This window comes from Scylla paramamosain, chromosome 28 (genome assembly GCF_035594125.1).
Source record: "Scylla paramamosain isolate STU-SP2022 chromosome 28, ASM3559412v1, whole genome shotgun sequence".
In the NCBI taxonomy this organism is placed as follows: domain Eukaryota; kingdom Metazoa; phylum Arthropoda; class Malacostraca; order Decapoda; family Portunidae; genus Scylla; species Scylla paramamosain.
Genome location: NC_087178.1, coordinates 19,445,354 through 19,470,158, shown reverse-complemented (window position 1 = coordinate 19,470,158; position 24,805 = coordinate 19,445,354). Strand labels below are relative to the sequence as shown.

Genomic DNA, 24,805 nt, shown 5'->3' with positions numbered 1-24,805 from the left:
GTTCAGACATCCAAATAATACCACCGCAAATATAGTCGCAACTGAACCACACTCTCATCACCTCAGTAACAACTTTTTAGCCCTTTAGCCAATCATGGAGCAGATCTTTTCGTTCACTCTACCAATCAGAAGCTGCGGTGGTCCTCTCAGCTACTCAAGAACCAATCAATGCCTTGCTCTTGCTAACACGTCACTTGGATCGACTTCTCTCGTCGTTTCCGTAGAGTGAGGAATTGGCGTTATATACGAGTCTCTTCCAGTTGTTTCTGTCCATTGCATCCTCCTCTGTGACTCTCAGCCTATTCCTTCTTATTACTCTGTCTTCCCCTCGATTTTCTTCCCCCATCTGGTTTTCTCCAAGCTCTTTTAATCGGTTCCTGGTCTTCTTTTCTTACAGTGTGACCAAACATCTCATCTCACTTCTGCTCTCTTCACTTCTTCATTTGGCTAGTGGCTGGTACGTGTTGTCTTCATTACCACGTCTCCCGCCACTTCGCTCTCAACTTTCACCGCATTAATGACTCGCTTCGCGGTGGTGGTGGTGGTGGTGGTGTGTGGATTGTTGTCTCACTCCTTCCCTCACGTCTTCACGCACCCTCTTTCCCGTCGTGCTGGTAAGTTACTTAATTACAATGATTCATAAATGGTTAGATCTTCAGTACCAGATCTAAGACATAACAAGAAGAGAAAAAGGAAAGAAAATAAAAGGAAATAGTTGTAGTTCTCATTTTTTCTCTCACTTAGTTTAGTTAATTTTATTCGTCTATTTGTTCTCCCTTTAGTCACAGAGACTGGGTAATTGCAGACGAGAAATGTTTGGGGAATGAATTAGTAGCTTTATTTATCTATTTCCTCTTCCTTTTGTTACATAGCTAGTCAGTTATTTACTTAGTCTTATCTATTTCTCTTTCCTTCTCCCTTTAGTCACAGAGGATGGGGAGGCGCAAACGAGGAGTGCTTGGGGAGCTGCGACGAAGGCTGTTTTGGAGAAGACCTTGGCCTCTCGTTGTTCTTTGGTTCTTCTGACGGACTCTGCCTTCATCCAACACTCCCTCCTTCAGGTACGAATGCATAGTCTAGTAAACTTTATATTTGTTATGTTTTGATGGATGTATTTAATGCTGTGTGAATGTGGAGATCTTGTATATATCTCAAGACGGTGTTTATTTATATTTCGTGCTAAAAATATGGTGCTTTATTTATAAACAATGATATACACGATGAAGGAATCAGTCTTTATTCGCCGTTTGCCTAGGCTAGAGAGAGGGGTCGGCGCCATGTACTGTACGAGTCTCCTCCAGGTGTTTCTATCCTTTCCATCTTCCTTTGTGACTCCCATCCTTTGCTGTTGTACCACTGTTATACCAGCATTGCCTTCTCTTTCCCTTCGCCGCGTGTCAGGTGCTCAGGGACACGTGGGCGGTGAGGTTGCTGCTAGTGGGTGGCAAGGTAACTACTCCTCTCCTGCCGAAGGTGTTGACGGAGGCCACAAAGGTAGAGTGCATGTTTTTTTATATATATTTTTTATCAATTTATTTTATACTATATTTTTTTCGTATTTTTGGTATTTATCTCTTTATCTTTTTTTTGTTTATTCATCTTATTGTTCGTACTAATATTTTTTTTGTTTATTTTATCTATTTAATTTTATTTTAGTTGTTTTTATTTACCTATTTATTTATTTTATCTTTATTTATCTATTACAATTTTTTTTATTTGTTTATTATAATAGCTTTTATATATTTATTTATGTATTTATTTATTTATTTATTTATTATTTTTTTTGTTTGTGTGTTTTCCATGGCGGCGGGAAGATGATCAATGTCCAGATTGGTTTTTCTATCTTTCCTTATTCATTTCTCCCTCAGATGCGGCGGCGCGCGTGGTGTGTGGCGGTGGTGGTGGCGAGTGACGATCCTTCCTTCCTCATCGCCTTCGCTCGCCAGGTAAACACTCCGGTACCTCCACTTGCAATAGAGAAACAGACTCCAGTCCCTGTATGAAACTCTTACTTAGTCTCTTCCCAACTTTCCATTCCTCGTACAGACTTTCCCTTCGTCAGCCCATCCTTTAGATCACCCATGCATTCATTCTCTCCTCGCGTCTTCAGAGTCGCGCGAGCCGCCTTCTGGGGTGGGAGACGCGGCTGCTGGTGGTCACTGCTTTACCGACCTTTGAGGCGCACCAACTCCTACAGCGACACTGGACTTTCTCAATGATGAACACAGCCCTGCTTAACCTGGAGCCCGCCGCTGGAAGGTACGTGTGGTGGTGAATGAAGCGGTGGTGTACATTATTGTAGTGGCTGTGGTGTCAAGGATACGAGAGACTGAGAAAGAGAGAGAGAAAGGACGATTAATTAAAGAAAATATACATGGATATCTCACGTACACACATAAACAGGTTTTGTTTACCCACGTAGAGGCACCGTGTTGGTTCATCTTCCCTATACCGCTGGAGGGCCACGAGTGAAGAGCGTGGCGCAATGGTCAGCCACGGGCGACCTCACACAACCAGGCGACACCCTAAACCTCTTTCCTGACAAATTTTCAAAGTTAGTACGTGGTTTCTATTCTAAGTGCGGTATTCATGTGTCATTATCTCATTTTACGCACACCCTGCAGCTCTTACCCTGACAAATTTCCAAAGTTAGTACTGTTTCTATTTTGAGTGCGTTATTTATGTGACATTGTCATCTCATACGGTCCTTTCGTCTTAAACTGTTTTATTTAATCTTATTCAATATATCTTGTGAGGTGTTCTTTCCTCATTCTGACATCGAAGTCTTCATCTTATTTTCTCTTGTATTTCTTGTCGCTCTATAAAATGACTAACTTTCTTTTTGCTATTTCTTTGTCTAGTACTTCTTGACTATGCAGTGACGTCTGAAATCAACCAGTCAGTCAGTCAGTCAGTCAATCAGTCATTCAATCGTCCTCTCCGTATATCTTTTGTTTAGTTTCTGCCGTGTTTCATATATAGTTTCCGTTTATCTTCTGTTTACATCCTGCCGTGTTTCTTCTGTAGCTTCCAGGGCGCTAAGATTCCAGTAACGTCCGGTATGATGCGTCCGTTCTGGAAAGTGGTGAACCCGCGCGCCGTCGACAGCTGGCACAGATACTCAGGTCGGGAGTGCCTCATCTTGAAATGCATGGCGCGGGTTCTCAACTTTACCTTCCACATGTATGAGAGTAGCGGTGTTAGTGAGGTGAATATCGGTCTTCTTGTAGTCTCTCTCTCTCTCTCTCTCTCTCTCTCTCTCTCTCTTAGAACCAATCTACCAGTCTATTTAAGAACGTTGATATATGTAACATTACAATTCTTTATTTATCTTCTTTTTTTCCTGTACTGAGTCCATTACATTCATCTACCTCTCTATATATTTGAGAATGTTGACATATAATAGTGGGATTTCCTGTTTATCATCTTTTTTTTTTTTCCTTCTTCTTTTTCGCAGTCTCAACAGGAAAATTTCAACAAGCTTTCAACTCCTTTCCCGTTCTCTCTCCTCCTCATCTCAGAGCCTGGCGGCAGTGCAAAGGAACCGCGTCATGATGTTAGTTATGCGTATTGTTGTCATTCCCCAAGTTCTGGCGGCGGGTGATCCTTCCTACTTCATCGAGCGATCCTCTTTCAGCTTTAGCATGGCCATGCCCTCCATTCAGCCCCAGTGGCACAGTGTTTATTACCCACTGGGGCCCTGGGTGTGGTTCTCTGTCCTCGTCTCCACTACTGCTGTCTCCTGTATTGTGTATTTGGTACGTGACGTGTCGTGAATGCTGGGATGTCTTCGTATTAACCCTTTCAATGTTAATGACACATCTTTCTTTAATCGCAAATCCAGAGAGGTACTTCTTCGTGTGCAATAGTTATATCTAGACATACTGGCTACACACTGGAGATTCCATTATTTTTCATTCCTATTTTATCTTATGGTGCTTGAAGAGATTTTACACCGTGATTTTTGGTGCTGCAAAATGTAATATATTGCAGTGAAACGGTTATTTTTCATTCTCTCGTGTGTCCAATTAACTACATTTGTCCTATTCTCACATCATCCTGTTTCTTTTCTCACATTTGTCTTTTTTATCGTATCCTTGTCCACCCTTTCATATCTCCCAAACGCTCCTCTTCGTTCTTTCAAAGTCAAACTCATACCAGTTCCTTACATTGGTACTTCGCATTTCTCTAACAGATTTTTCATGTGAATGACGAGATGAGGACACTGAAGAATCGGTCCACGGTGCTGGAGACAGTGGGAATGCTACTCGGACAAGACTCGCGGCTGCTAAAACCTGAGAGGACAGCAGTGAGAATGGTGATGCTGATATGGCTGATACTCGGCTTAGTCATCACCACTGGGTACAAGAGCAATCTCATCGCCTTCCTTTCCATACCAAAGTATCCAGATCGCCCGGAAAACGTGGAGGAGCTTGCCAGGGCTAATGTGAGGTGCGTAATTGTTATGGGCATTTGGTTGATTGATTGATAATGTGAAGGCGAAGTCCCCGAGACAGACTAAACGAAATCAGATATCGTAGTTGTAGTGATGGCAAGAGAGTTACTGATTATGTAAGGAATAGGAGAGCATCTGTTTTTATTACCATGCGCTTTTTAAATGTTATCGCCAGTGTTAGTCACGGAATTAAACAACTCTCTCTCTCTCTCTCTCTCTCTCTCTCTCTCTCTCTCTCTCTCTCTCTCTCTCTCTCTCTCTCTCTCTCTCTCTCCGCAGGTCACTGTTTCTTCAAAAGTCCTCCAAATTCCAGGCGTACCTTAAGGAGTCGCACATTCCCGCCTACAGAAGCATCACCAGCAGGATAGACACAGTGACCACAGAGTTGGAGGGGCTGCAGCACATCTCGGAACACAGGTCAGTATAGCCTGTATTGAGACACTTTTCACGTCGCACCTTCACTAATTTCCAAAGGCTTTACTTGAATTTTTTTTTTTTTTAGTTCTCCCACCACGACTATTTTCAAAGGCCACAGAGATTATTAATTTGATTCTTGAGAGTGTTTCCACTGCTAATAATATTGAAATCACGTTAATCTATCCCTAGAACTGTAAAAACATGTTTAAGAACCCGTGTAACTTCAACTAGAGCTTTTTGAATGTAACGAAGGTGTGGCGCGGAAGTGTTTCAGAATACGGTCCTTTCTCTGTAGGAAGGCGTTCTTCAGCGAGCGATACGGCACCATGCTGCTGATTGCTGAGCACTTCACGGCACCCGACGGGTCCCCGCGCCTGTACGTGGCCCGCCAAAATGTGTTCCCTCACCATTCCGCCTGGATCATGCCCCACGACGCACCCTACAAGCCCGCCATGGACCGTGCCCTGCGCCTCGTTATTCAGGTGAGTGGCAGGCTGTTACCTTCCCCTACCACTGTGATATAGGATGTACAGAACGTTTACCATGAAGGTATAAAGGAGTCTATGGTTCTGCGTATATTATTAGGATATTATTTTCAAAAATTTCTTTATTATGCTATTCATGTTTGTGTCAGATAGTTTTTTTTTTTTTTACAAATATTTAATTTTCAAGGATTAGCTATCGTTTCGTTATTGGCCTAATCCCAAAGAGACGCTCCTGTAATATTTATTCAAGCAATCTCTCAACATGTCAAGGCCCATGATTGTTTCTGTGTCCCAGACAGCATATAGACATTCGTAGAATAAATATACCAGTGTCCATTGTACGTAGTCACGTGTGTACAAAGTATCGGAAATATGACAGCGAAGACTTATGGTGTAAGATACATGCCAATACTCGTGTTGTGTGACTATCTGTTTATTAGGTTACGTGTTTCGCTATCTTCATATTAGTTCTTCTACATCTAGCATGAGACGTAAAGTGCTAATTGGGATGATAATGTCGATGGGGGATAATTACTGCATACATTTTGATAATCTTACGTAGGCCCGTATTCTGAAACGCTTTGCTCTCTCATGACGACTATCTTCATAGGCCACAAATATTATTAGCCGAATTCCCAAGACTGCTTCTCCGTTTAATCATGTAAAGATTTTATTAATCTGTCACTAGAACCATAAAAACGCCCTTAAAAATCTAAATAGCTTCAACTAGAGCATTTTGAAAGTTGTGGAAGTGTGGGGCAGAGGTGTTTCAGAATATGTTGGTTTCTACATACTTGTGGATGCACGCAATGCAACGCACGAACTTGTCACTTACAAACAGCATGAGACAAGACAATACTGGGAAAGGAAATGATGGGTGCTTCATGAAACGAGGTTACAGCGGTTGATGTGAATAATGAATCGAGGTTGCCTTATGGCGTATGCTACGAGTCCTCAACTTATTCACTTATCTTCCTTGCAAATTAAGTAGGAAGAGGAGGAAGAAGAGAAGGAAGAGGAACAGGAGATGAATAAGAAAAAAGTATGGAAATGTCAATAAAATGAGTTTCTGAGAATATATCTACTTATTTTATCTATCCAATTAGCGGCGAAACTCCTACTACACACATTCTCAGTACATTAATTATTCATGAGGCCTGCTTGATATGTTATGAAAAGCCATGAATTTGGAGCGAGCCTTGGGTAGGGCGGTCAATTGGCTGAACCATTTTACATTATGATTTAAACACATTTGAATGGCTACCACTTTCCTTTCTTTCTTATTTTTTCCCCCAGAGTGGCCTCAAGGAAAAGTTCATGGACGATATGCTACGTGAGGCTTGGCAGGAGATCCGTCTGAGAAAGAAACACCAAAAGATCAATTCTGAAAAGAGGAACCAAGAGGAGGATGCAAACAATGACCAGTCTAACATCCTTCCAAAACCTCTAAGTTTGAGTCACGTACAAGGTGCCTTCTGGATCCTGTTGCTGGGAATCCTGGTGGGTGGTGGGGCTTTCCTGGGGGAGCTGGTGGTGACTCCTAGGCGGCCCTGACCTACTACTCACCTGCAAGAGTAGACTTTTCTTCCTGTCACTCAGTCACTCACTTATCAACTATACCAGCTAAATGCAGAGACGTAAATGCATAGTGATATTAAGTGACGATATCTCATGATTTCTAAAGGAATTTCCGAGGTCAGATTAAGTAGAGAGAGAGAGAGAGAAAGAGAGAAACGCTTCTTCTCTCTCTCTCTCTCTCTCTCTCTCTCTCTCTCTCTCTCTCTCTCTCTCTCTCTCTCTCTCTCTCTCTCTCTCTCTCTCTCTCTCTCTCTATATATATATATATATATATATATATATATATATATATATATATATATATATATATATATATATATATATATATATATATATATATATATATATAACCTAAATTCTGCTGTATTTGGAAAGTGACAATTTTGCATAATATTTGGAATAATTACATATGTACTATAATTTTACCAGAAGTACAATAATTTCAACCTGTGTAGTACGATAATATGGCCAAAACAATCTGGCAACGCTGACTGCTGCTGTCTGACTAGTTAACCAGTTAGTGTGTCGCGTCTATGGGTGGTGTTAGTACGCGTCTGTTTCAACTCCCAGCCTGACAGAATTTGTGTGTTTTTTTGTGTGTGTAACCACGCCTACACAGTGGCTGCCAAGGCTTACCCATGAGTTAAACCTTCTTTAGTTGGTAATGAGGAAGGCGGGGGCTCTAGCAGTGGACAACCTAAGGCAGCAGTGGGTGAAAACAAGCAAAATAAAGAAAAGTTTGGCTGTGAGAAGGTGCTAGACAGCCAGCCATAGTGACGAGGAGGCAGGAAGGTACATCACCACCACCACCACCATCACCACCACAGGGAAGTTAAGGTCAGGAAGTGTTAGAATAAATTTAGGTAACTGGTAAATTTATAGTTTAAGCCAATGTCCCCAATCTCTACCCACGGCCCACGGCGTTATTATTAATTTCCGACAAGTAGTGTAATCATTAGAAATGATGTGAATAGTGAGAAGAACAAAATGAGGTAGGTTATTACCACGTAGTGTGTAATGGCTTAAACTATAATAAAACCCTAACCTAACCTAACCTAACCTAACAACTGAAGTTCAGGCAACAATACACCATTTATGTTTACCTGTGGACTTAGAAAAAGTTGAGAGCGCTGTGCATTCCCAGGCCTATTGTGGCGTTGTTATTTATTTCCGACAAGTAGTGTAATCATTAGAAATGATGTGAATAGTGAGAAGAACAAAATGAGGTAGGTTATTACCACGTAATGTGTAATGGCTTAAACTATAATAAAACCAGGTAACTTAACGTAACTTTTTAATGAATAAATTTAGGTAACTTAACGTAACTTTTTAATGAATAACTGAACAATCCACGGTTTTAACTCATTTTATCGCATCTCACCTAACCTCCAGCACAATATATCCCTGTGTCAGCCTCCTCTCATTGCTAAAAACCGTAAAATTTAACTTAATGAAAATGTAAAACAATCTGGGTCGTCTCTATTTATCAGCCATTATCTATCTTATCTGTGAGTGTTTAAACCAATACTGTCGCAAAGCGGAGCCACATGACCAAGCTTTAATATCCGCTCGTTAGATATACATGCCATTACTTAGTTTAAGTTTGGCGAGGGTTTAAATGAGTGAGAAGGGTTGGTCGTCCCCTCCACTGGCCCCCCACCGCCATCTTGGATAAGGCTCCCCAGCCCCCTCCGGTTCCAATATTTTTTTTTTATTTCCTAAGTATTTTATTTCGGCTTGTAGCTAAGATTTTATGGTTTGTAAAAATATTTCGTTGTTTTTTAAGTTATTTGAGCGCGTGTGTTGCGTGAAAAGTGGTGATTTTGGCGTTGTTTTTTGTGTAAATAAGAGGGCCGTTTTCGGCGTATTTTTTTACGGTCCCAAAACTAGATTTTTTATTTCAGCCTGTACTAGGTTCTTGTTGGTTTTAAAAAATAGTTGGTGTTTTTTTAAGTGTGTTGCCGTCCCGCTCAGTGAAATGCATGCACCGTACACTTGTTTTTATTCGTGTTCAACTTCCAATAATATTGAATTTTTTTTCGGTAGATTTTTTATTTGTGCTTGTAGCTCACTTTAAATGGTTTTAGAAAATAGTGCAGATTTTTTAAAGTGTTTTCCGTTATGTTTAAGCCAGAATGGGTGGACATTTGAACGATTTTAAATGGGGTGAACGTTCCAACAGTTTCCAGATACTTCTTTTTAAATGTCTTTAATACTACTGCGTTTTTAAATGTGTTGTTATTTGTGGCATTAGTTAAAATGTGTGGCAAGTCTGAATTTATAAAGCATTCCTGTCTACCTGCGTTTTTTAGAGGGGTCATTTTCAAAATGAAATACGTACGTAAAAAACGGTCGCTGTGACGTCATCAACCCCCCAGCCGTGACGTTATCAGAGTGGTACCTTCCCTAACTCCCTTCCGTTCCCTCCCAGTAAATATTCAGTGTTTTTTTTTTCAAGGTACTTCAAGGTGTGTGTGTGTGTGTGTGTGTGTGTGTGTGTGTATGTTGCCTTATTTTTCGTTGTACAGATGGTGATGCAGTGTGTGTTGCTTTGTCTTTCGTTGTACAGATTGTTATGCAGTGTGTGTGTGTGTGTGTGTGTGTGTGTGTGTGTGTGTTGCCTTATCTTTCGTTGTACAGATGGTGATGCAGTGTGTGTGTGTGTGTGTGTTGCCTTGTCTTTCGTTGTACATATGCTTATGCAGTGTGTGTGTGTGTGTGTGTGTGTGTGTGTGTGTGTCGCTTCTCCAAGACAGGTCACCCTCCCCAACCTGCTCTTCTCTGCCCCGTCCCCCTCCCTAATCTTGGGTCATCTCTCTCCCCTTTACCTCACCTTCCTTCCTCTCTCCAGCATGTGTGTGTGTGTGTGTGTGTGTGTGTGTTAGGATATTGTAATGTAATCGAACCCAACCCTGCTGCTACTACTACTACTACTACTACTACTACTACTACTACTACTACTACTACTACTACTACTACTACTACTACTACTACTACTTCTAATACTGCTACTACTACTGCTACTACTACTACTACTACTACTACTACTGCTGCTGCTGCTGCTGCTGCTGCTGCTGCTGCTGCTGCTGCTGCTGCTGCTGCTACTACTACTACTACTACTACTACTACTACTACTACTACTACTACTACTACTACTACTACTACTATTAATATTATTATTATTGTTGTTGCTGCTGCTTTTGCTGCTGTTGCTGCTGAGTTCTCGCTAGAATTTGTGTTAAACCCTACTTGTATTCCTTCTCGCTAGCCTGGAACGAGTCCACAACCGTTTTTTTTCTTTTGCTTTTTCTTGAAGCACAATAAAATCATAGTTACAGCAGCCAGCTCGTTGGAGGAGGGCTCAGTATTGATTGTTTATGTTTTGATGCAGCGGGCCAGCGACTGCTCTCGACTGTATGAACGCTTTCGGCTAAAATCTGCCGGCAATTCCGGGTAGGTGGAACCAGCCGGGAGGAAAAATTCCCTTGTGTGTGTGTGTTGTGTGTTTGGGGGGATGTAGGAAAGGCTGTAGTGAATCTGTGAGGGGGTGAGTAGTTGTTGGGATTTGTGATGTATAGGGGTGTTAGAAAAGATGTAGCAGGTGTGGAGGGTGTGTTAGGGTTGTAGTGTGTGTGTGTGTGTGTGAAGGGTATAGGGAAGGTTGTAATGGGTCTGTGAAGGGGTGAGGGCTGAGGCAGAGACGGTGCAGCAGTGCGGCGTTCTCTCCTGTCAAAATAGGAGAATAGAAAACTTGAGACAGGCAGTTCATTGTTTCCACTGTCAAGGAAATGGCCTTACTTCAAAAAAAAAAAAAAAAAAAAAAATCGTGTCTCGAGGAAATTTTTAAGGAAATGCGAAAATCTAAAGAAATCTAAGGAAAACCGGCTCCGTTAGGGAATTTCTTTCAAAGAACATTTATGACTATAGAAATAGCTTAACACACACACACACACACACACACACACACAGTGGAACGGGATGGAAAAAGGGAGTTGCTGACGCCTTAGGAGGAGAGAACGGGAAGGAGGATTAAAGAAAATTAGCATTGTGTTTATTTATTGAAAATAAATTAATAAATGAATAAATAAATATGGTGTATAAGTATGTGGTGATCAGAGAGTGCCAGTCGTAAATGCCGTTGTTTTTCGCGTTTTTTTTTTTTTTTTTTTTTTGTGATATTAATAATCCATATATTGCTTGAACCAGCCTTAATATAAAAGTGAAAGCTCTGCTTTATAACCTAACATTATCAGTGATTAGAGGTGAATATCTAAGATCATAAATATAAACTATAAACATATTTTTGAGAAGGAGGGGGAGAAAATTCATGTTCAGGAAATTTGCAAGGAAATTTAATTTTTTGGTTTAAGGAAATCTGGCAACTGTTTTAAAGAATTCGAATTCCCCGCTGTGGAAGCACTGCCAGTTGCCACTGAGGACGTGAGGAGGAGTGAGGAGGCGGCGCGTGGCATCTCCAGTAGCCTTCTGAAGCCTTTTGTATTATACGCCGGAACTACGCGGGTGAGAACTGATATTTTGTGTTGTATGGTCAGGTGTACTGCAGGTCTTATTAAATAACTTCATAAGGCTGCTTTATATTCCTGATTTAACAGATGTTCCAGAATTGGATGGTTAGGTTAGTTTGCTGGAGGCCTTTCTAGATCTCTCTCTCGTGTGGTGGTGAGTGTGGTTGGGTGTGGTGTGATGTGTGTGTGCTGAATGACTGCTGAGTGAGTTGAGGTGAGTGGTGTGTTGTGGTGAATGATGTGTGGTGGTGGGATGTGGTGTGTTGTGTGCGCTGAATAGTGGTGTTTGTTGAATGAATGGTGTGGTGTGCTGTGTTGAATGAGTGGTTTGTGGTGTGGTGTGGGGGTAGTGTGTGTGGTGTGCGGTGTGTGTGGTAGAGTATGAAATGTTGTGGTGTGGGGTGTGGTGGTGTGTGCAGACTAAAAAGCATCATTTATAACTGATGACTCAAGAAATAGGAATAAAGGGTTATGATTAATAGGGAAGGAGTTAGAAGAGAGAAGGTAACTGAAGCTTAAACATAGCAGGTCAGAGGTGTGTGTGTGTGTAAGTATTTGAATGTCATTCTTTTATATATGCCTATATTACATTAACATGTGAATCATATCACTTACTTTACATATTTGTATTTTATATTACTATTAATCTTATTTTAACTGTTTCTACTGTCTGTAATTAATATTCATATAATTGTTTTATTATGTATAATTAAGTTTTATTATATAACAAACTTTTTATTGTATGATAGGCTGTGAACATGTGTTAAATGTTTTAATTAGTAAGTAAATATATTTACTGTATAGTCACATTTATGTTGTTTTATTTCATAAAATATTGGAGGCTTTGTAGAGCACCACTTATTGGTAGAGCAGAACCTGAGGAAACAAATAAAGATAAAAGATATCTCAATATGAAGATAAATATTAAATTTTTTGTCTGTTTCAAGTTGGTGGTTGGAAATATTTTTCTGGCAGATTTCAGTGAGTTTAAATTAATTTGCTAATCATTTCCTCCCCAAATCAGTTTTTTTTTATATCTATGTTCTAATATTTGATGCAGTCACCACCTAGATTATTTGATGAAGGGACAGGATTGATCTCCACCACTTGTATTGAATATGTTTTACCTCTCCTCTTCATTACTACTGTTCTGAGTTTAGATGATGTACCTGCCACTGCTGGATCAGATGAGGAGCTTGGTGTGTTGGTAGTGTGGAGGACCACCAGTAGTGGGCTTGGTAGTGTTGTAGCATGGAGGACCGTGGGTAGTAGGTTGATATAGTTGATGTGTGTGAGTTAAAGACATGATGATGAAAGTTCTTGATTTGATAGTAGAAAATGTACACACTTGATTCGAGACAAGATTATAACATGACAATTGATTGTTCTCTCTCTCTGGAGTGATATGAAATGATGACTGAGCATTGTCTCTTAAGACTGACAGTGACTGAGTGGAACTGATTGAGAGGCCAAGACTGACTGCCCGTGATTGGGTGACTGACTCTGAACTCTCGGACAGGGACTGACTGACTGAGAGCTCACTACCATGTCGGCTGTAATTATCTGAGCTAAGTGGATCATGTTTTGGTTTTTGGGGAGAAGAAATAATCATTGAGATGCCAGGAAATGAAGTGAAAAAGCCAATGAGAGGGTTCATTATTTTAGCCAATGACCAGGAAGGAAGACTTGGAGTGAACACAGGTGTTTCCCCTAAAGTCTGGAACTGGGTGTGAAATTTCCTTGAGAGGTAGAGAAGGAGGAGAAAGGTTAAAATAGAATAGACTGGCTGGCCATGGGCACATGTGGGATGAATATGAACACACGCATGTGGGATGGATATATGAAATGGTGAATATACATATATATAATAATAATGATAATATTTGTTGAGATTGATACATTTATTTATTTTTTACCCCCAAGAACTACTAATTTGTAATGAAAGCAACTAACAGATTAATACAAAACACTTTGAAATTGACCAGAAAAAGTATTTTTCTTCACAGATAACACACACATGATAATATCACTGTTTCCCCCACTCTCCCCTTGGAAAGCAACAATTTGCGAAAAGAACAAGTAAGCATTTAATGCAAAATACCTAATTCTGTTCACAACTACACACTTTGATCACTCACTATGGAATGTTTTACTGATCTCACGTCATGGGACAGTTTAGTTAGGTTAGGCTAGCTTTGGTTTAGTTAGGGTAGGTCAAATTTGATTTAACATGTAACATGTTAAATCAGATTTAATCTATCTAACTAAACCAAAGCTAGCCTAACCTTACTAAACCTAAACTAACCTAACCAAACTAAACTTAACCAAACCTAATCTAACCTAACTAACCTAATCTACCCATGAATTATTCTTTAAAAAAAAAAAAAATACTGTCCTGATGGGGCAGCACTTCATTCATTTTGACCTTGCCTTTCTGGCACTTCACACTTGTGGCAGAAGACTTTACACAAAAAAGTCAGTAGTGACATTGGGCAATACTTGCTGGTAAACTCTGGAACTCCCTGCCTGCTTCTGTATTTCCACCTTCCTATGACTTGAATTCCTTCAAGAGGGAGGTTTCAAGACACTTATTCATCAATTTTTTACTACTGCTTTGACCCTTTTATGGGACTGGCATTTCAGTGGGCATTTTTTTTTATTGGATTTTTGTTGCCCTTGGCCAGTGTCCTTCCTACATAAAAAAAAAAAAAAAAATGAGAAGTACATTCACTGCACAAAGACATCTTCCTCTAACTGATTCAAATTCAGGCTGTATCTTCCTTCTCTAATGAATTAAAGTGCTATGATAAGCCAAATTCATCAAGTGCAGTGCAGCATGCATGTATAAACACACCCAGCATTACTCAGTGGACAGTTGACAATATAATGTCAAGCGGGGTGGTGTGGTGCTCTTGGCAGTAGTCTGGGTGCAGTACAGATAAGATTACAAAAATTGCTAGCGGTGTTATATTAAATTTCCAATATATGTATATGGGGTTCAGCATACTCAGAATAAAAGGATCTATCCAGTAAGACAGATAAGAATTGTTGTTGTTCCATGGGCAAGGAATTTGATATATGCCAGCATGATAGGTCCAAATTGACACATAGCAGAACACTACACAGTCTAGCCCAGTGGTAAGCTGAGAAAAATAAAATACAGTATTACAGACAAACTCAGAGGCTCTACAGTGGAGCAACGTACAGCACGACAAAAACTTGTAAGGCAAAGTTTGAGGGTTATGGTTTTTCTTACTTTGGGGATTTTGCCCTTTTCTATTTTAATTTTAATTTTGAATTTGAATTATATCCCTGCTTTGTAGATAAATTAGGGATTTTTGCCTTATTTTGCATTCAAGTTGATTTGCATTCAAGGTTTGGAGACATTTTCCCTTTTTATTTTATTTTATTTTATTTTATGTTTTCTTTGCCCTTTGAAAAAAATTTTTATTTTGGTGCTTTCAACCACTGTTGGAGGCCATGGTAAAAATACATAGATTACTTATATTTTGAAGTAGTGTGGTAAAATGAAAAATCTTTGCAGATGCCTCATTTTGCCCCATTCCACTGAGCCAGGTTGCCTGGTCTCATATCAGGAATTGTCCAATGATGTGTAGATAATGACCAGTGACTAACAAAACAACAACCAGACAACCAAATCATAAGTATCACTGCCAAGGGGGAGGTGATGAGAAAATAATGAGTTGGTGATTTTAGTAGTGTGCTTTACAAAAAAAAGTACAAAAATATAAATAAATAGATTATGGTTGGGTAGGAAGCCCGAAGCACTGAGGCTGAGGAGGGATGATCCTATCTAACTATTCTGCCCTGCTTTGGATGATGACCAGGAGGGGGAGGAACTGCCTAACCCCTAACAGGAGACATGAGAACCTGGAAATGCTTAGCTGTGGATTGGCAGATGGTGGTAGGTAAAGGAAGGTGCCTGAATGCTGGTTCTGGTGTCCCTCAAAGAGATGGCAGGCATCACCCCAGCAGATAGGGGTCAAGTGGCCTCATGAGGCGGTGATGGTGATTAAGGTCTCATTTATGGGAAAACTGGTGACTGCGGTTGCTGCCACTGTGACTGCTGCTAGCTCCAAGCCACTGTAGTTGCCACTAAATGTGCTTAGATAGGAGAAGGCTTGTCACTCCCCATGTCTGCCTGCCTGGCATTGTAGCCAGTCACTGTTGTTCATTTCCTCTGTTCCCACTCAACATGTCTGCTGGAGGGTTGGGAGTGCTGGGTAGACCATGTGGATTAGCACAGAAGGTAGGAGTGGGGAGGTCTGCCCTGGATGCAAGCTAGAACCAAAAAGAGGGCAAGAGACCTTATGGCTAGGAGGTTATGATGTTCTGTTAAATTTGAATGTAACAGTTATGTGGCAAAGACTGAATCATTGCAGCTAATTTCACTTGTGTGGCATTTGATACTATTCTGGAAGGATCCAGGAGACCAAAACAAAGTATTTGCTATAGTTGAACTTGAAGGTGTTGTGGATATCCTTTAATATCCATACTTGTAATTCTCAGGATTCAGAAAAGTGAGACATGGCAGGAGAGCAGGCGGCAGTTGACATCACTCCCAACAAGGATGGAGGAGTGCTGAAGGAGGTGAGTTAATTAATAGTTGGTGGAGTCCTAGTGCATCATGCAGTAAAGGTTCTTGTTTCACTACCTACTCTCTTGTATTAATACTGAGAGTGGGTGTTAATGGCATGGCTATAATATGATACTGTATTGTAGTGGGATATTTTGGTGATAGGTTATTCATTTTCATCACTGTGCATTTTTAGTTATAGCTGTTCTACTAATTTGTGAACTGTTTGGAGGAGTGTCATTCATAAAAATAAGTTTTGAAAAGTAGTTGTGTGAGATTTTCATAAACATTCAATTAACTTGTTTTGTGATAGAAGATTTTTTATACCATTTCCAACAAAGAGTTTGGGAATTTACATATAGAATCTTTGAATCTTCTTTTCAGTATATCTAAGAATCTTTAATATTCATATGAAGACTTTATATAACAAAAAAAATAAAAGCATTCAGAACTTCACTGAAAAAAGCTTAATACACAACAGGTAACAAGGATGTCAACTTCACATCTTTAAATTTGCAGGTGTTGCAATCTGGAGAAGGAGAAGAGGGGCCATTGCATGGTGACAAGGTATATGTGCACTATGTAGGCACCCTCCTGGAAGATGGGTCCAAGTTTGATTCTAGTCGAGACAGAGGAGAACGTTTTTCCTTCACTTTAGGCAAAGGTAAGAAAAATGCATTACACAAGTACAACCAACCCTCAACAGGGTTATCTTCAACATTTGCAGATCGGCACCAGAAGGGAAATACATTTGGATTCAGTTTTTCATGAGTTGCCTGCAATTTAAGTCTTGTGTACAGCACAGTTCACCATGCCACATACACATGCACTTGTGCCACTCACCACACCCACATTCCCTCCAATGCCCAGTATTGTTGTCATTGTGGCTTTAAAGTGGTATTGTATTGATGAATATTTGTGGGAATATTTGTCATGCTGTATATTTGGTGTTAATATACAGTTGAACTGCAGGTGAAGTGATCAAGGCCTGGGATCTTGGTGTGGCCTCAATGAAGAAGGGGGAGCTGGCCAGGCTGACATGCAGGAGTGATTATGCCTATGGGGAACAGGGCAGCCCACCCAAAATCCCAGCCAATGCCACACTTGTTTTTGAGGTGAGACAGCATTTTCTCAAATGGAGGAGTGATTGCCTTGAATTTTTTCCAGTAGTGTATTAATCTACACATATTAAAGACAGGAGAATTAGAACTTACAAGCTTAACAACTGAGAGTCAGGGCCATGTGTATGATAATTTTTCATCAGACAAATTAAAGAAATTAACATGTTTCACTATCTCACCTTTAATGAGATAGGTTGAGCTGTTTGAATGGCACGGAGAAGACTTGAGCCAGAAGAAAGATGGTGGCATCATCCGCAGAAATGTCACTGCAGGAGAGGGCTACCAGACACCTAATGATGGTGCCATGTTGAATGGTGAGTAAAGAGCAGTAGTCTTCATTTTAGTCTCTCTCTTTACTTTTAGGCTTCAATTACATAGGCTAAGGAATAAGAATAATAATGGACATAATAGAAATGAAGCCTTAGAGTGGTGATTTATACTTCTTGTAATATACCATTCTTACTTGTATCTTAGAGTTCAGACATTGTTTTATTGAATCTGTCCTAAGCTTTTCCAAATTTCTTCAGCTGACAACCATGTCAGGAATCTCTAATCTCACATCTGGTGCAGATTGCAAGGATTCTCAACAATTGTTTCTGAATGGAACAGAGGAAACTTTTAATATGTTTTTGTGTTTTGTATTTTCTAGTGCACATCATTGGTCGAGTCAATGGAACAGTGTTTGATGAGAGAGACGTAAAGTTTCCTCTTGGTGAAGGTTCTGAATACAACATTCCTGAAGGTTTGGAAACTGCCCTTGAAAAATTCAAGAAAAGTGAAAAGTCTGTCATAAAGCTTTCACCAAAGGTATTTTCTTTCTCTTTCATGTATCTTGTTTGATATAAAGCTATATCTTTCATCATCTACCTTATCATCATCATTCTGCAATGTTAAATTCAGTATTTTGGCCCAAAGCAATACATAAACACCACCTTAGTTTGAAATATTGTCCTATATGCTAAAGAATCCGGAATAGTAAATTATCTCATTCATTGTATGAATTACATTGACTGAAAAATATTATGATGTAAGTAATTATGCCTGTGATAGTATTTAGAATTATCTTTTAGTGTTTTCTACTTTCTTTACTGTTCCCTGATGCAGTATGCCTTTGGAGCTGAAGGAAACCCTTCCCTTGGGGTACCACCTGGTGCCTCAGTGGAATATGAGGCTGAGCTGTGTAGTTTTGAGAAGGCCAAGGAGTCTTGGGAAATGGATCAAGCAGAAAAGATTGAGCAAGCCAAGACTTGCAAAGAGAGAGGGACACAGTTCCTGAAGGCAGAAAAATACAAACTTGCAGTGAAACAATACAAAAAGATTATTGATCTGCTGGAATATGATGCTGGTAAGCCACAGACCACCTACTGCTTGCATTGATATGTATTATAGTGTCTGTCAGGTTTGCTGCTTGCTAGGTATATCATTGAGAGGTGACTCATTTTTGGAGTGAAAAGTGAATGCACAGCTAAATTTTACTAATGACTGTCAACAATAAAATCATAGATGCACAGGAATGAAATCCTAGTTAGTTGACAGATTTTTTGCATTTCAGTTTTCCCAATATTTGTATGAGTAACTGAATTTCATGATTGCATTGGATTTTCAGGAAGATTCAGTTATATATTGTATGGTTCGACAAGAAAAGCCTCTATATATATTCAACTTCATCTAAAATTTCAATTTATCAGTTAGCTTATATACCAAACTGAGATCCTCTTAAATAGTGATAGCCATGGCAAAGCATTATGGCTTGTCTTATTGTTGGATTAAACATGAAATGTTTCCAAATCTCCCTGCTCTGTTTCTTTTGGTTAGCTTTTACAGTGAGCAGAGAATACAATGGTAGTATTTCTCCAACTCAGCTGCTGAGTGTGTAGCCAGGCTGTCTGCCAGTGATTATGGTGCACCAAATATTGAGCTTACAAATCTTAGTTCTGCAACTTTTTAAGTGAATTGTAGCCTTCCTGACAATAGCTTCAAACTTTTTGTGTGTATTATGGAAACCTTATACTCCCTCTTGCATCTTTAGCAAAGCATGATTATGTTGGTTCACTCAGCCAGCCAGATGGTACTTAGTTGATGACATTAGTAGTACTAAGTTTAGAGTGTACTTTACAAACATGGTTCCTATAAAAGGTAAGTAAAATATATGAATCTAAATCCTTGTGTTGCTGACAATATGGAGTTTGAGAAGTAAAAAAGAAAAAAGAATGAAAACATCTTTTTTCATGAAACCAGTTAAACATAACAGATAAAAGTAATACAGATGGGTGTTTATAGTTGGACTTCCTTTGATGTTAAATTTGCTGAGTCTTATTTTAGGAGTATAAGCCTCCAGTCACACTGAGTTAAGTAGAATAATTATCAAGTGCCACTCTTTCCTCTGTGGGCACCGACTCCACTTCTTCTGAGGACGGCAGTGACTCAGGGGAGGAAGCCAGCAGTGAAGCCAACACCAAGGGTAGTACTTTAGATAGGAGTATGACACAAGTTTACTTCATCAAAAATTTACAGTATGGCAACTGCACTCAACTATTTGCTGTTGGTTTTATAAATCATACTGAAAAACAATTTAAGATGTAATTTTGGAAGTAGCATTGATGCTTCATATAAGTACATCCTCAGGTTGTTCTATTGTTATATAGTTATGTTAATTATTTTAAAAACAATGTCATGATATTAAAGCCTCAGTTTAATGTTGGGCTGAGGCAAAAATTTATATCTACTCTTGTTTGGAAACCAACAACTTCAGTTTAGCAGATTCTGTCCATTCTAGTACTTGAAAGTTGACTGTTGGTACTGTTATTTCATCTCAGTCCTGTTTTTTTCTATCATGGCTGCTGCCTTTTGTTCCATCATACACTCTAGTGATCCAACCACTTTCCTAGCTTGCATGGCCTTCTCTTATTACACCTGTAGTTCCATGGTTGCACAGGATTGAACTGAAAAATGTAAATTTATAACCTCCTCCATTTTCTCTGTATAGCCTAGTTTGATATTCTCTTGAGCATTTTTTTTTATTTATTTATTTTTTTTTTACTTGTGGACAATAAAAAATTGTCCTATTTACTTTCTCCTTTCAGACACCATCACTTTATTTCTCTGTGACATTTTTACACATTATCAAGCATATTTACTAGCCTTTGTTGGTCACATATGTCCTACAATCAGATTATATTATTTGCTTTCCACAACATTGCCACTGTGCAAGACTCACTTCATAAAGCATAGGTTGTAATAATGATTTTGGCTGCAAATTAAGGCATATTTGTTCCATTCTTATGCTGCTGTTACTTTCACAACATACCCAGTTGTTAGTTTTGTGGGTTATGCTTCTTGATGCTTGATGGCAGGAATGGGGTGTTCCTTACAAATGGGAAGACATTCATTGCCCCCACCCCTTTACATTCTCTCTCTCTCTCTCTCTCTCTCTCTCTCTCTCTCTCTCTCTCTCTCTCTCTCTCTCTCTCTCTCTCTCTCTCTCTCTCTCTCTCTCTCTCTCTCTCTCTCTCTCTCTCTCTCTCTCTCTCTCTCTCTCTCTCTCTCTCTCTCTCTCTCTCTCCAAAATATTCAGCTTTCCTCTACTCTTAAAGGAAATTAATTGGAAAATCCTTATGTCTTGTTTGACCTTGTTTCTGTCTTTTTAGAACATTGTGATGATAAACTCCAAATAATGTTTTAGGTTTGGATGATGAGAAGAAAGCAGAAAGTCAAAGTGTCCTACTAGCAGGACATCTCAATCTCTCCATGGTGTATTTGAAGCTAAAAGATTACTCCTCTGTCCTGGAGCATGCCACCAAGGCAGTTGGCATGGATTCCAATAGTGTGAAAGCATATTTCAGAAGAGGCCAGGTAAGACTATTTCAAGTATCCTAATCTTATCCTTTGTGATGAATTATGATAGTGTGCTCATTAGCTGTTCCAGGTATTTACAGTTTTGAACATTTTACTTTAACCTGGAAGCAGTTTGAAACTATTTTACTTTTTAGTGGAAATTGAAATGTCTAGAAATACATCAGCCATGCACATTACAAAATTAATTCAACTCATTCATAAAAGCAGAACTAGACTATCTGTTGTTTGAATGAAGCTAGAAATTCTTGCTATTTCTGTAGTAACTGACGGTGATCTTTGATTCCAGGCCCACCTGAGCATGGGTGATCCTATACTGGCACAGAAGGATTTTCAGTCTTGTCTTAATCTTGAGCAAAACAACAAAGCAGCCAAACAGCAGCTGATGATCTGTACACAAAAAATCAAGGCAGACAAACTGAGAGAAAAGCAGATCTATGGTGGAATGTTTGAAAAGTTTGCAAAGCAAGATATGGAGGTATGCTCTACACCATTTCTTTCTATCATTTGATTTTGTATCTATTTTCCTGTTATTTTTACTTTAATTATTTTTTTTCATTGAATTGAGCTCGTAATGTTTCATGATCTACAAATACAACTTTGTTTTGTTTTTATCTTACTGATTACAACTTTGTTTTGTTTTTTGTCTTATTGATTAGTTCATCTTTACAATGTTTTCTGGTTTCATTATTTCTCCAGATGATGAGGAAACCTGAACTGTTTCAGAAATTTTTGAAGTGGATTTCCCAGATAGATTGTCCATATACCTGCATCTCTTCACCTTTTGTTGATGTGCCCTCCAAAGATCACAATATTCTTACATTGGCCTTATGAATAATTATAATTTGGAACCTGCTTAAGAATCTTTAAATGATCTTTTTCAATGGAGCGTGAGTGCAGTATCCAGTATCCAGATGTAAAAATTTCTTAGATGGACAGATGTCCTTTTTTGTTAAATTATTATTATTATTATTATTATTATTATTATTATTGTTATTATTATTATTATTATTATTATTATTATTATTAGGTATGTATAATTCAAAGTAAGTATTTTGGTAATAAAACCTTAGGGTAAATCAACTCTGAAATCTGAACCTGCTTGGGACTGAGCAGTCCAAGTGACCAAATTCCTTTGTTTGTACTGCAAAACACTGGTGGGCTCTGCATATGTCCAATATTCCTTTCTCACTTAAGATGCTAGTTAACTTAGCAAAGACAGTGAAACCATCACTATGGGCAGCTCAAATATCCTTGAGCATAATTTACCAGGAAGAAATTCCATGACACTTTGCAATGCCCAAGTCTACTCATTTCTGTATCTACCCTACATTTCAATGAAATCTTGATTTATATTTGCAGAAAAAGAAGGCTGAGGCCAAGGTGGATACCACTGAAGAAAAGAAGTCTGAAGAAAAGCCAGAAGTAGTTTGCTAACTGACTTCTTGCTGATTCCTGGATTATGTTTGCCTTCTATGTTAATGTGGTCAGCAGAATAAAGGAAAGTGTGTATTAAAAATTTCTGGTGTAAATGTGAAATTTGAATTGGCCATGTCTTACTCTCTTATGAAAGCAAACCCAAGATCCATTTCCCTCAGTTCCCAGTGGAAGGGAAGTTTGTTGTTCTGTAGTTATGTGCAGGTTATTAAATTTTGACATGTGTGCAGGCTTATTCATTTTTATGTTCACATGCTTTTGCTGAATATGATTGATCAAATTGTGGGTAGAGATTTTTTGTAATCCTGTTTTATAATTATGTATTGTGGAATTATTTATTTTGATAAGTATCCAGCAAGATCTACGGTGATTGTGTGGACAATTTTTCATTCCTATGGAAGTTTGTAATTGTACCATGGTAGCTGTGCAAAGGGATCTTAATGTTTGAATTTTGATACTTTTGAAAACTACTAACAGTGCTAGATATATTAGAGGGAAACAAACTTGAAGACTAATGAATGTCAAGTTTAAAACAAACAGCAAGGCATTATATCATAGGTACCATGCATTTATGTCTGAAGGAACTCTGATACATTTCATGCAGGACAAGTTACTATTTCATTTGGATGAAACAGAAGTCTAGTATGTGCCACTGTTTTAGGTGACTAATTTTGATCTATATTTGAACTATTCACTACTGACAATGTTACTAGATAAACCATTGATTTTTAAATTGATGTTTGTGGTGTCGGCAGACTGAACAGTTGTAGTCTGAATTGTTTCAAGTTACATTGTGATTGTTACTGTAGATTTGTTATTTTTAAATTTTTATTGTTTAGCATTTTGCTCTTAATAAAGACTGTGATGACACCAACTATCCCCTTGAGAAAGACAGTATTTTGTTTGACAACTTCTATGGGGCAGCATGAAATAGGTCATGCTGATTGGATTTCTTAAGTGGAGACAATGCTATGGGCCACTTAGAAAAATGCTCAACTAATCTAATGAATCATAGTGCTTTGTTTCAGTAGAGAAGGAAGAAACCAACTGAATTTGAAATCTGAGGAAGATATCTGTGGTCATTGGTTGTAATTTTGATTACTTTGCAAGCATTGCCTAATTTTACAAAAATATTCAAGATCCACTGATTTTATGTGAACTCGGTCTACTGTCATGAGTGTGGAGTATGAGGTGCTAGAGTAACCAACTTAAAGGAAGAAGGCCAGGTAAGGGTTTTTATGAACATGAAAGTTTTGCTATAGGATGGTGTCAGCAGGTAGATAGAGTTAAGGTAGTGTATTGTTCTGCATTGGAATAATAGAACATGATGATCGTGGTTTATTCTTTAAATTGTGTTATGGTTTCTGTTGTACATGATTCAGACATTTTTTTATTTGATAGGATGCATGTGGGTATTCTTTTGGCACTTGACAATAGCTTGAAAAACTAACGGCTTGAGGTAGGATTTGAGTTTAGGTCCTCATGATCACCATATCCAAGTGTGGACTATTAGGCTTCTGCCTTAAGATGATGAATATATTGATTATATTATATCACATTAAAGTTTTATATCTGGTAAATTTTGATTTGTCGATTTGTGTAAAGATTTCTATAAACATAAATCACTAGTTCATTAAGGGATCGGAAAATAGCATCTGTAAAACTATAATGGCAATTTCTAATGGAAAGGGCTACCACGTTAATACAAGCCATCCAAGCCTATCAGGATCTATCAAAAAAATTCAGTGATTCATCAGTATCAGATTTATTGAATAACTAACCTTAATACATGGTTTCAGGATGCTCCATTCCCTCCACTCCATACAACTTGATCCTGAATATTGGACCAGTTCATGTGTAACATGCTGTCCCTCGTCTGATATGACCACATATAGAAATTACAGGTAAGTTCAATTAGATCTTCAAAATTAGTTTAAGCATGATACTCGTGATGGTAGATTTGTGTTGTTAAATCATGATTGCAATTAGAGTATTTGCATAACTAGGTCTACCATAATAGTATTTTTATAACTGGAGGAGGAGCAATGGTAGATTGAAAATGCTATGATAGACAGGGACTAGATAGGACAAGAACACCATTGAATATAATGACAGATTAGAGTAGTTGGATAATGTAGGTAGAATAATTTGTGAACAATGTAATGTTTATTCATTACAGTTCTTTCCTACAAAATTCTTCTGTCTTTTTTTGATCCCACAGAGTATTCCTATCTTCCCTTACATTGTATAACATACCTTTTAACCAACACTGAACTGGAAAATTCCTTGGTCTGACTTTTGACTCACAACTGACATGGAAAGATCAGATCACTTCC

General features: G+C 38.7%; 2 protein-coding genes across 9 annotated transcripts; both read left to right on the top strand.

Annotated features, from left to right (window-relative positions):
* The first annotated feature begins 1,863 nt into the window (after nucleotides 1-1,863).
* On the top strand, nucleotides 1,864-7,042 carry LOC135115133 (ionotropic receptor 21a-like). The gene is made up of 6 exons (XM_064031632.1): nucleotides 1,864-1,946; nucleotides 2,111-2,259; nucleotides 4,196-4,452; nucleotides 4,736-4,873; nucleotides 5,169-5,355; nucleotides 6,655-7,042. Exons 3-6 carry the CDS (start codon nucleotides 4,217-4,219, stop codon nucleotides 6,910-6,912), a joined length of 819 nt encoding a protein of 272 aa, XP_063887702.1. The 5' UTR covers nucleotides 1,864-1,946; nucleotides 2,111-2,259; nucleotides 4,196-4,216; the 3' UTR covers nucleotides 6,913-7,042.
* Nucleotides 7,043-7,469: 427 nt separating this feature from the next.
* Nucleotides 7,470-23,359, top strand: LOC135115056 (peptidyl-prolyl cis-trans isomerase FKBP4-like). Of its 8 annotated transcripts, XM_064031530.1 has the most exons (13): nucleotides 7,470-7,773; nucleotides 11,307-11,457; nucleotides 12,899-13,017; nucleotides 15,993-16,073; nucleotides 16,579-16,723; nucleotides 17,032-17,174; nucleotides 17,374-17,494; nucleotides 17,830-17,987; nucleotides 18,285-18,526; nucleotides 19,571-19,641; nucleotides 20,863-21,032; nucleotides 21,322-21,510; nucleotides 22,395-23,359. In XM_064031530.1, exons 4-13 carry the CDS (start codon nucleotides 16,011-16,013, stop codon nucleotides 22,467-22,469), a joined length of 1,377 nt encoding a protein of 458 aa, XP_063887600.1. In that variant the 5' UTR covers nucleotides 7,470-7,773; nucleotides 11,307-11,457; nucleotides 12,899-13,017; nucleotides 15,993-16,010; the 3' UTR covers nucleotides 22,470-23,359. The 8 variants fall into 8 exon arrangements, with proteins under 8 accessions (XP_063887600.1, XP_063887598.1, XP_063887601.1 ...); XM_064031528.1 differs by lacking the exon at nucleotides 12,899-13,017; XM_064031534.1 differs by lacking the exon at nucleotides 19,571-19,641 and having other exon boundaries at nucleotides 7,472-7,773; nucleotides 18,285-18,525.
* Nucleotides 23,360-24,805: the final 1,446 nt, after the last annotated feature.